General features: G+C 32.7%; 1 protein-coding gene across 4 annotated transcripts in view; it reads right to left on the reverse strand.

Annotated features, from left to right (window-relative positions):
• The window catches only part of CTNNA3 (catenin alpha 3), a 1,812,800-nt gene that overhangs the window by 158,216 nt on the left and 1,641,564 nt on the right, over positions 1–13,020 (reverse strand). For all 4 annotated transcript variants that reach the window (XM_043926199.1, XM_043926196.1, XM_043926200.1 and 1 more), the window contains one exon: positions 6,390–6,571. In XM_043926199.1, the coding sequence (XP_043782134.1) occupies positions 6,390–6,571 (182 nt within the window). The remainder of the gene's footprint in view (positions 1–6,389; positions 6,572–13,020) is intronic.

Below are 13,020 nucleotides of genomic sequence, written 5' to 3' on the forward strand. Positions count from 1 at the left end.
AGTTCAACATGTGTTTATTTCTTTTAAACTAATTGATTTAAATGGTTAGATATCCTAATTCACTCAACAATTAGTATTATATACTATACACATATATGCATATGTATATACAATACATATATATATATGTTCACTGTGGTATATACAATTACATATATATTCTATTTAGACTATTATAAGTTCTGGGCATAAAACAATAAACAAGTCAAATTTCATACTTTCTGTTAGGGATATTGAGGCAGCACACGTATAAACAAATGAACTAGGTAATCCAATAAGTGCTAATTATAAACTGGAAAGTAACAGAGTCTTGTGATATAGATAAACAGGTTACAAGAAGTCTTTACAACAGATGGCCAAGAACTTCTCTGATGGATATCCTAAGACTAGAAGAAACAGCCATGCAAACTCATGCAGGTTAACACTTATATCTGTTTTTTATTTATTTTCCTTTGTCTCCGTGTTTCTGTTCTACCCTCTTAGCTACATCTTTGACTATAGCTAGTCATCTTTTATAATTTCATTCTATCCCTAACCAAGTCTCCATTCCCTTCAATCTAGAATATACTCTAGTTATTTAGAAATCTCTAGATCATGTGCTGATCATCTGCCTTCTTTAATTTACTACTTTGATTATCTTTGTTTTATTATCTACTCTTCTCCCATCTACCATGTCATGAATTAAGAAGGCTTTTTTCTCTGTCACCACTTACTGAAGCCACTTAAACAAAAGTAACCATAAATTTAGAATTGCCAAAATTATACTATCTTTTCAATCTTCAATTAAGACTCCTTCATGCAAAATAATTAATTGAGCATTCACTGAAGCTTAACTATGACTCAAGAATCCTTCTTTGCATATTACAAAATTTCTTATTATGCCTTGCTTGAGTGCTTTATCTTTATGGCAGTCTATTTCTTCTCACTTCTTAAAAGCTTTTTTTAATCTCTTGACTTTGCCCTTGATTGTTTTTATTCTAATTTTAGATTCTGCCTGTATACATACTCTTTATACTAGAGAACTCTCATTGGCACACTTATCAAGATGATATAAAATAGTTCCTAGTTCAGGTTTCTTTCCATGATGTGTTGTTTCCCATATAAAATGTATGAACACTCTAACATGCAGCTCACCAAAAAAAGAAAAGAAGAAATGAATCAAAGACTGAGCAGAAAAGTTAAATAGAAATCTCTCCAATGAAGACATACAGATGGCCAAGCGACACATAGACAGATACTCAACATCAGTAATTAGACAAATGTAAATCAAAACTATGATGAGGTATCACTTCACACTTCTCAGAACGGCCTTTATCCAAAAATCTACAAACAATAAATGCCAGAGAGGGTGTGGAAAGAAAAGAACCTTTCTATACTGTTGGTGGGAATGTAAATTGGTACAACCACTACGGAGAATAGTATGTAGGTTCCTTAAAAAACTAAAACTAGAACTACCAAATGACCCAGCAACCCAACTCCGAGGCGTATATCGCAGAAAACCATAATTCAAAATGATGCATGCACCCTGATGTTCATTGCAGCACTATTTACAATAACCAGGACATGGAAGCCACCTAAATGTCCATCGACAGAGGAATGGATAAAGATGTGGTACATAATACAATGGACTATTACTCAGCCATGTAAAGGAATGAAATACTGCCATTTGCAAAGATATGGGTGGACCCAGAGGTCATCTTACTGAGTGAGTTAAGCCTGAAAGAGAAAAACAAATAGCATATAATATCACTTATATGTGGAATCTATAAAAATGGTAGAGATGAACAATTTGCAAAGCAGAAATAGAATCACAGATGTAGAGAGGAAACTTATGGTTACAAAGGGAAGATGGGGGTAGGAATGAATTAGGAGACTGGGGTTGACATATACACACTACTATGTATAAAACATAACTAGTGAGAACCTACTATATAGCACAGAGAGCTCTACCCAGCACTCTGTGATGAACTAAATGGAAAGGAAATCTAAAAAAGAGGGGAATATATGTATATGTATGACTGATTCACTTTGTTGTATCATAAATACTAACACAACATTGTAAAGAAAATATACTTCAATAAAAAGAAAAAAAATAAATGTGTGAATTCTTTATGCCTAAACTCTAATTTTTTCTAGAAATATGTTTATTTCACGTGTATTTCCTATCTAGGATAATTATATAAGTACATAATAACATTTATTAATCTTCACTTTCAGAATAAAACATTAGAATAAGCATGAGTGATTTAATTGTTTAGAAAAATGTAAATATTACATGAATTATCTTAATACAAGAAGTATAGTAGAAAGAAGTTGGGTTATAAGTGAAATGTAGGACAGAAGCAATAAGAGGCAGAAAAAGAGGATAAGAGTGGATATTTCTTCATCATACAGAGTGAGAAGTTGAGATAAAACTAATATACATATAACAATATACATTTTATAGATAAGAAATGTTATTGAGGTCTATAAATATAAACAATAAAATCATAAAATAGGAAAACATGGAAGAAAAAGTAATATAAATGAGAGAATAAAATATTCTCATTTGCAGGAAAAGCCAATAAATCATATCTCATAAAGTATATTGCTTAGAGACATAGAGATAATCACAAGGAATGATATCAGACAAAGTTAGAAGTATTTACCTGCCTCTCCTTTGTGAAGGTAAGGATTGTTTTTCATAATTTTTAAATTACTCAGTGGGTTTTAGTTTGCTATTTCCCTATTTTACACACCCAAACACACACACACACACACACACAAACACACATAGATATGTAGAATATAGTACATGCCAGTTGTAATATATTAGTATTTTTATATATGAGGAAAACATATGTGTGTATGTGTTAATGTTGTCTGAATCAAATTTCCTAGGAATACTGTAGTATCTTTCAACCTGTAAGTTTAAGTTTAGTATTATGTATGGAAAATGTTTTTGATTTACATTTTAAATATTAGTTGTTGCATTATTTCTTAATTCTTCAAAGGGAGTCTTGCCATTTCAAGCTTTTCTTCCTCTTTTCTTCCTTTTTTCTTAAAAATCTTTATCTCATAGTCATTCTCTTGCTTAATCTCCTGCTTGTCTTCCCCTTATGGAATTTTTATTTGAATCTATTTTCCTTTGGGCGCTAAAATTTTTCAACTTTTAGACATTTTTATCCATTAATTTCCTCCCTAAGTCTTATTAACTCATTGCATTTCTCATTTCCCTTTTCTCTTTTAAAATTTATCTTAGTTTTTGGTTTTATGAATCCAAGTTTTAAATATGCATCTCCAACTCTTTAGTTTTTGAATTTCACCTTAGCTTGCAGTACTGTGTTGCAGTTTTATTTGTGTTTTGTATTTGTTTTCTAGATGTGAGTTTTCTATCAACTAAATTGTTCTGATGCTGTTTTTTCAGCTTTATTAAAGCATAATTGACAAAAATGCATTTATAGTGTACAATGTGATGATTTGATATATCTATACACTGTGAAATGATTACAACAATCAACTTATTTAGCACATCCATTACGCTACATGATTAACTTTTTTTTTCTTGCATGAGAACTCTTAAGATTTACTCTCAGCAAATTTCAGTATCAATATTTATGGTCAACATGCTATATATTAAATCTTCAGAAATCACTCATCTTATAACTGAAAGTTTGTAATCATCAACCAACATCTCTCCATTTCTCCTACTCCTCAAACCCCACCATTCCACTCTCTAATTTTTTTTAAGATTCTACATATAAATTTATAAATCATAATAGTATTTATCTTTCACTGTGTGACTTATTTTACTTAACATAATGCCCCCCAGAGTCATCCATGTGTCCCAAATGGCAGGGTTAGGGTTTCCTTTACTATAACTGAAAGAATCCATACATATCATTTATTTAAATGTACAATATATACAAATTTATTTTTTTATTTTTTTTTCATTTATTTTTATTAGTTGGAGGCTAATTACTTAACAACATTGCAGTGGGTTTTGTCATACATTGACATGAATCAGCCATGGAGTTACATGTATTCCCCATCCCAATCCCCCCTCCCACCTCCCTCTCCACCCGATGTTTTCTCTATCTATTCATTCATTGATGGACACTACGATTGTTTCCATATCTTGACTACTGTGAATAATGAATGCTACAGTGAACATGGGAACAACAGTATCTTCTAAAAGTAATTATTTCATTTCCTTTGCATATGTACCCAGAAATATGCTCATTTTCTATGTCTCATTACGTAGCTTTGCATGTCATTGATCTGAATCTTCTCCATTTTAGGCAGGACTCCTAGACAACAGCACTATCTTTAAATCTTTGCTGTGAAGTATATACTATCCTAGGCATTCCCTAGGCTCAGAAGGTAAAGAATCCACCTGCAGTGCAGTAGACTTGGGTTCAATCCCAGGGTTGTGAAGATCCCCTAGAAGAGCACATGGAAACCCACTCCAGTATTCTAGTTTAGAGAATAGCCATGGACAGAGGTGTCTGGCAGGCTATAGTCCATGAGGCTGCAGAGAGTCGGACACAACTGAGTGACTAATCACACATACTTTCCTTAGTGGGTAGTATTAAGGTGGTGGTGTTTGGAAGGGGAAAGGTTGACATATACTGTGATTCTCTTTCATTTCTCTAGGTTATTTCCTGTTTATGTCCATATATACCTATATGTGTATATATATTTGTCCATTCTTCTACTAGGACACTTAACATTTTTTAATATCTGTAATAATTCATCATATATAAATGACATCAAAATTCTGTTATTTTCTGTTACAGATGTTTAATCAATTCTTCATTTATATTTCAGTATGGTTTAGGACATTCTATAGATACTTAGAACCTTTAATGTTATTCGATTTCATAATCCATTTTTATGAGGTCTTTGTGCATAATGCTTAGAAAACTTTTCTCAGGCTTAACTTGAGTGAATATTCATGAATATTTTCCATTTATTATTATTTTTAAATTACATTTATGTCATTACTCCATCTAAAAGTTATTTTTATGTTTAATGTATGCAATATAAATGAATAGTTTTATAAGTATACTAGGTCTGCTTCAGAATATTTTGTTCTGTGGCTTTTATAATTACATCAAGACTAAATTATTTTAATTGTTCTAGTTTTGTTCATTTAGTAACTGGTAAGGCAAGCACTCTATACATTACAGTTCTTTGGCTAGTTCTATAAAATAATATTTTGAAGTTACAGTCACCCTGCTTATTTAACTTATATGCAGGGTACATTATGCAAAAAGCCAGGCTAGATGAATCACAAGCTGGAATCAAGATTTCTGGGAGAAATATCAACAACCTCAGATACTCATATGACACCACTCCAATGACAGAAAGTAAAGAGGAACTAAAGACCCTTTTGATGAGGGTGAAAGAAGAAAGTGAAAAAGCTGGCTTTAACTCAACATTCAAAAAACTAAGGTCATGGCACCCAGTCCCATCACTTCATGGCCAAGAGATGGGGAAAAAGTAGAAGCATTGATAGATTTTATTTTCTTCGGCTCCAAAATCACTGCAGATGGTTACTGCAGCCATGAAATAAAAAGATGCTTGCTCCTTGGAAGAAAAGCTATGATAAATCTAGACAGAATATTAAAAAGAAGAGACATCACGTTGCCAACAAATGTCCATACAATGAAAACTATGGTTTTTCCAGTAGCTTTTGAAGCTGAAGCTCCAAAACTTTGGCCACCTGATGCAAAGAGCTGACACACTGGAAAATACCCTGATGCTGGGAAAGATTGAATACAGGAGGAGAAGGGGGCAACAGAAGATGAGATGGTTAGATTACATCACTGACTCAATAGATATGAGTTTGAACAAACTTTGGGAGATGGTAAGGGACAGGCTAGCCTGACATGCTGCAGTCCATGCGGTTGCAAAAAGTCAGACATGACTTAGCGACTGAACAACAGTAACAATAAGAAACATGTTCATTATTTCTAGAATATACACACAATGAACAATTCCTTCATGCACATCATTAAGTCTTTGTAATTACAAATATATCTGGTTGATATCTTCATATGTAGCTACGAAAATCAATTATTCAGAGAGCTCCAACAGAAATCATAACTTGATTTACCATTTTTTTGTAAAAAAAAAGAAAGCTAGTATAATACACAAGGAAGGTTCTTGAGAGTAAAGACATAAAGTGTCTTCTAAAATTGTTCCTCAGGTGTTTATGAGAAACTCTGCCTCATTTATTTATCAAAACCTCTAGAAACTACCTATAACTTTCTAATTCTTCATCATTTACTTTTCCCATACCACGTAATTTTTAGCACCTGACACTAGGAGAAACTCAAAGTTTCACTAATTTGACAAATGTTTCTAATATGATAAATATTACACACCAATTCCCACATAATTACCTTGTGAAGTCTGTCATCTCCATCATGATCATACACATCTTCTTGGCCAGAACAATGATATCATTGCTCGTATCATCCCATATCTCAATTTCAGCATCCAGCTTGCTCTTCACTTTCTTGAAGTCAGCAACTTGCTCAGCAATCTTTTCCTTTTCTGCCTCAGGCAATTGAGTCATCTTAGCCTAAAACAGGTGATAATTAGATTTATAATCACTCCATTATGTCAAATACATTTTACAAAGAAGTGATTACTATCAGATGTTTATAAAACTTGTTCCTTTAAGAACAGAGACATGATGCTTTTTTGTTTTAAATTTATTTGTAATAGAAGGATAATTGTTTTACAACACTGTGTCGGCTTTTGCCGTACATCAGCATGAGTCAGCCATAGAGTCATATAACAAAACTATCCAGGTTTAACTGTTTGTGTAAAAATCTATTGAATCATAATTGCTTGCAACAATGCTAGAATGTAAAATTACAGTATTAGTTAGAGCTACAGCATTAAATTTATTAATATCAAGGTATAATTTAATATATGACATATTTAAATCTATTCCTTAATATAAATGTAGGACTTCCCAAATTTTGAATGTATTACAAATTTATTCAAACATAATTTAATGCCTCATATGTTATACAAGTATATACCTCTTTAAATTATACTAATAGTATGCCTCAAAATGTAGAAATATAAAAAAAATCTTGAAATGAGACAATGTATATCTATGTATATATTTACATTAATAGATGGGATTAATTACAAACACTGAATACACATTGGCAAACAGCACAGTATACATTTATAAATCATATGTATATAGAGAAGCACATTTATAAAATTCTAAGGACTAATGTGTATATGGTACATATAAACATATTCAGGTGTGTATGTGCACACAAACTATCTGAGGGAAGAATAAAAATGTTATAGGCAAGGTTTGCTAAGGCAGCCCTTCCTAATTAGCATCCCGAGATTTGAGGTGTAAATTCTTATTCACAGTGAACTTAATGCACTGGCGTAGTACTATTCTTTGTATACACCATATTTTGAACAGCATGCAGACTTGCCTCTTGCGTTTGAAATTTGAAATGTGGGGTCATAGTAAACCATCCACACTATTGGGATGTGTGCTTAGTCACCCAGTTGTGTCTGACTCTTTGTGACTCTATGCACTGTAGTCTGCCAGGCTCCTCTGTCCATTGGGATTCTCCAGGCAAGAATACTGGAGCGGGTTGCCATGCCCTCCTCCAGGGGATCTCCCCAATCCAGTGATCAAACCCAGGTCTCCCGCATTGCAGGGAAAATCTTCACCATCTGAGCCTCCAGGGAAGCACCCACCATACAACTATACTACCATATAAACAGTTATAGCACCTGAAACCTATGACTTTTTATCAAATAAAGAAGAACTCTGAAAGTGATCTGATAATATTAATCAAGGTCATAAAATTTCATGTGATTGTCTACTCAATCATCTTGTCAAAAAAGAAATTCATACATAATCAAAAAGTAGAACAAGCACATAGGTTTGAAACAGAACATTTATAAATGATAAATCCTATATAAGTGAAATTTTATTGATTATTCACAGGAAATATATGAGAGCTACAATTTCTATGCATTTCCAGATGTTCATTTCTACTTTACCTATCGATGGCAAAATTGGAAGATATAATCTAGAAAGCTTTGCAAAAATATGATTACTAGATTCAGAATACTGAAAACACATTTTATTGAGGCAATAGTGTACAAGAACAATGAAAATAAAATATATTCATGGAAAAGTATAAGAATGATCAATGGAAAATGTAACAAAAAATAAAAATCATAGAACCAATGTCAATTATGTGTCATTTATTACCAATCAGAGGCCTAATTCAGGGTCTAAAATAACTTGGTATTTTAAAATTTTCAGGATTAATCATCCATATTTCAGTTAGCACAAGGCTTGATACATATTGAGTATACAGTAAATGATAGTTCCTTCCTTATTTGTTTTATTTTTTAACCATACCGCACAGCATGTGGGATCTTAGTTTGCTGACCAGGAATTGAACCCACTACTGCTGTGGAAGCTCAGAGATGTCACCAGTGTATGGCCAGGGAATTTCAATAGTTATTTCTTATTCAATGAAAATATAATCACATATCTAGCACCTAAATTTTCTTTGTTTTCCTTATTTATTTCAAAAACTAAATTAAGCTATGGGACTAAACTTTTGATTGGTGAGTGTATAGATGACTCTTCCTTAGGAGGTGAAAATAGATTGTAGTTTCTTTTCTCAGGAAACATGGCCTATGTGATACCTTAGAAGAAGAGCAACTTTTACTGCTCCTGGAATGTGGCAAAGTATTTAAATAAACATAGCTACCTTTTAAATCAATGGTATACAAACCACTAATAAAGCTGTAAGGTACTAACCCACTAAACTAACTGAAAAATAGAAATGAATTTTTCTTTCTTCACTACTAGTCATTATCATTCTCCCCATTTTCATAAAAAGATAATTAAATTTTCAATGATAAAGCCATAGATCAATTTATTTGGGACTTCTTTTTATAGTCTTTATCTCAGAGATAATAAATGCATGACTCTGGATCTAAGAAATAATGTTGAAGTGTATTCTGGCATATGGTGGAAACATTTTCACTGTCTTCATGATAAAGTTCAAACTATTCTAGAGGTGATCTGATTAAGTGTATTCCAAGTTCTGTCTTGGAATGTCACTAATTTTCAGTATGATCTTGAGGAAGTCACTTAACTCTCCTGTCTACATTTCCCCAGACACAAAACAACAATAATTGCAACTGCTATCCACCTGTCATGCAGGAAACAGAGTCAATTATTCGATAGCATTGAGACTGACCCTGTCCTGGGCAAGAATTTCATGGATTGCACTCAATTTCCTTAATAACATCTCAACTCACATGGTGAATTACAATTGGCAGATATTTACTCCTGACAAGATAAAGGCCAAAAGTCAGGCAATAGTTTATAAAATTAAAAGTTATGGAGAATTCTTACCTTTTTTATTACATGAGGAAAAACAAGAACAAAAAAGCATTAAATTACTGAGTGACACCTTTATTGAAGATTTTAGTGCTTCTGTGAATGACTTATTATATGCCATCAATCAATTTCAATTATTATGAAAATATCAAAATAGAACTTCAGAGAATATTTGATACTTAGGAATTCTGGGTGAAAGTTACTTATCAGATTATATTTTTGCAGGATAAACAAAGAACTGAGGTACGAAGTTCAAGATAAATCAAGTAAGTGGAATCTCTGACATTATTGCTGGCTGGCTAAGTGGTTCTACTCCTGCTCAAATATATAGAATACAACTCTGATATAAAGAGTTATTAGAGGCTTTTTGAATCCCTGCCATCCAAATGATATTACATTGTATGTTAACTGATTAAAACATGTATTCCAAAAGACAGTGAAAATAACATTTATATATGCTAAATACTCTTCTAGGCAAGTTAACATATATTTAAAATTTAATCATCATAGCAGCCCTATGAGGTAAGAACATTCACAGTCTAATATTATGGATTATGAAACTGAGTCTCTAAAAGTTTATGTGATTTACTCAACATTGTAGTGTTAGTAAATGGTAGAACCAGGATGAAAACCCAGAAACTCTAGCTCTAGAGTTTTCATTCTATCACCGTGCCTGCAAATGAGAGGAATACCACCCACCAAATACCAAAATATCTACCTTCTCCTCAATGGTATTTCTCTATCACCTTCTATTTTTGAAATGCTTATTCTCCATAATATGTCTCATATATTTTAAAATCAATTGTGTTCTTATTTGTAAACTAGAAAAAGTGATATTGACTGAACAGATTGTTTTAGAGATCAAATGAATATGAGTACAGCTTTTAAAGTTCTTAAGTGCTATTAAATGCTAATGGTTACTCATACAAAGAGATTCAGTTCTTCACTCGACACAGTTAGTGATCCTCAGAATTCTAAGGTTATTCTCCTCTCTTCAACAAAAGCTCCCATTAGCCTATAAGGCATTTTCAAGTAATACATACATCATTTATAATTTTAGCTATAAAACAGAGGTTACCAAAATTTTTCGAAAAACCAAGATAGTACATCTTTACTAGTATATATTTTGCAATAAGTCTATTACTTTATTTAACTGTGCTGCTACTGTAATGCAAAAGCAGTAGTAGACCCTATGCCAACAAATGAGCATGACCATGTTCCAATACTACTTTATATGGACATTTCAATTTGAGTTGCATAAAATTTTCACATGCCAAAAATATTATTCTGATTACCGCTATCCTGATTTTCTTTAACCATTTAAAGATGTAAAACAAACAAACAAAACATTTCTATCTCATGAGCCAAACAAAAACAGTCAATGGGCCAGATTTGACATGCTGACTAGTTTGGCAACACTTGCCAAATCCTTTATCTTTATTTTCAAGTTTGTCAGCAGTCTTACCTGCCTCCCAGGCCTCTAATCTTACTTTCTTTTTTTTATTTAAAGCTCTCTCCTTTTATCTATCCCATTCTGCTAGGCACCATGTTTGTCCATTTTATCACCAGTACTTTTATCACATGCACCTCTTTCTTTGTATTTCTATTACTATTATACAAGCTCAGATCTTAATTTTCTCTTTCATTTGCAATCCTTCTGTCTTGCTACCACTTGATTCAATCTGACTTTGATAAGATTGTGCAATTCTTCAGCCTAAAACATACCTTTTCATGTCTTCTTATTGAAGAAAGGATATAAATTCCTCAAATATCACCATTAAATTTAAAGTAGAAAATTCACATAGAAAATTTCCCAAACCATAAATGTACAATTGAACAACTTTTATAAATTGAGTGAATCCATGTACTAAGCACCCAAATTTAAGAAACACAAAAATTAGCAGCATCCCAACGACCTCCATGTGTCTTATGGCCACTATCTCTCAAGAACAATCACATCATCACCTGTATTTCTAAAGCGATAGATTTTCCTGTTTCTGAACCTTATAAAAATGGAATAATAACAATACTCTTGTACCTGGCTTCTTATGTCCAGCTTTTACATATTTGAAATACATCTATAATTGATGCATGTAGTTACAGCCGGTTAATTCTCATTGCTATATACAGACAGTATTCTACTTTGTGAAACATAAAACCATTTACTTATCTGTAATTCTATTAACAACCTTTTGGGAAACATTCTATTTTTGATTGTTGTGAATAGTGAATATTCTTCTATTTTTCTTCTTGTGCACATATGGATGCATTCTTGAGACTATATCTAGGAGTGAAATTACTATGACACAGGCATCACTATGACCTTTGTCTCTATGAGCTTTTCAATATTATTTATCCTTCCTTTCAGACACTTTACACTCAAGCTAAATCAAGCTATTTGTTGTTGCAGGTAAATATCTTAAGGTATTGCCCACTAATTATTTGGCTCATCTTTGGTCCTCATCTCATCTTTGTTGGCCCAAACTTAATTATATTCCAAGCCAGATTCATTGAGTATATCTTTCTTCTCCAGCTATATGTAATTATTCCTTTTAAAATTTCAGGACATGTTATGAAATCTCTCAGGATGTTTATATTGTTCTCTGTTGTAGCCTAGTTGTTTGTGAATGTGAATATCTTATCTTACTAGATGAAAGGTCTTTAAAAGCAGAATCATTTTTCAGAATAATGGTGAATCTACTTTTGCTGTTGTTGTTGTTTTGGTCTTCTGCTCCTAGACTATCTGTTGTTGTTTAGTCACTAAGTCCTGTCTGACTCTTTTGCAACCCTTGGAGGACTGTAACCCACCAGGCTCCTCTGTCCATGGGATTTTCCAGGCAAGGATACTGGAGTGGGTTACCATTTCCTTCTCCAGCTTCTAGACTGAAAGTTTCCTCAAAGTAGGGACATATATATGATAAATGTTTGTTTCAAGCTGTTAATAGAAACTGTCAACACATAAAGAAAAACAGGAGTGTAGTATCAAAAATTTTATAGCACTGATCTTGTATTTTCTTGGTCACATACATTTACACATTTCCTAAGCTCCTACCTCTAAAAGGGAGAAATTAATTTCTCTTATTTTTTCTGTTCACTTACTTTTTCACTTTCTTTTTTTTAAATTTAATTTTGTCTTATATTTCAGTATAGTTGATTTACAATATTGTGTTAGTTTCATGTATACAGGAAAGCAATTCAGTTATACATATACTCATTCATTTTCAGATTTTCTTTTCCCATGTAGGTTATTACAGAATACTGAGTAGAGTTCCCTGTGCTATAGGGTAGGTCCTTGTTGATCATCTATTTTATATATCACAGTGTGTACATGTTAATCTCAAACTCCTAATACTCTACTTTTGAACAGAATTTTATTATTCCTCTATCAGTCAGTTCCGTTCAGTCGCTCAGTCATGTTCGACTCTTTGCAACCCCACGGACTGCAGCACACCAGGCTTCCCTGTGCATCACCAACTCCTGGAGACTACTCAAACTCATGTCCATTGCATCGGAGATGCCATCCAACCATCTCATCCTCTGTCATCCCCTTCTCCTCCTCCCTCAATCTTTCCCAGATCAGGGTCTTTTGAAATGAGTCAATTCTTTGCATCAGGTGG

Source organism: Cervus elaphus, chromosome 15 (genome assembly GCF_910594005.1).
Source record: "Cervus elaphus chromosome 15, mCerEla1.1, whole genome shotgun sequence".
In the NCBI taxonomy this organism is placed as follows: domain Eukaryota; kingdom Metazoa; phylum Chordata; class Mammalia; order Artiodactyla; family Cervidae; genus Cervus; species Cervus elaphus.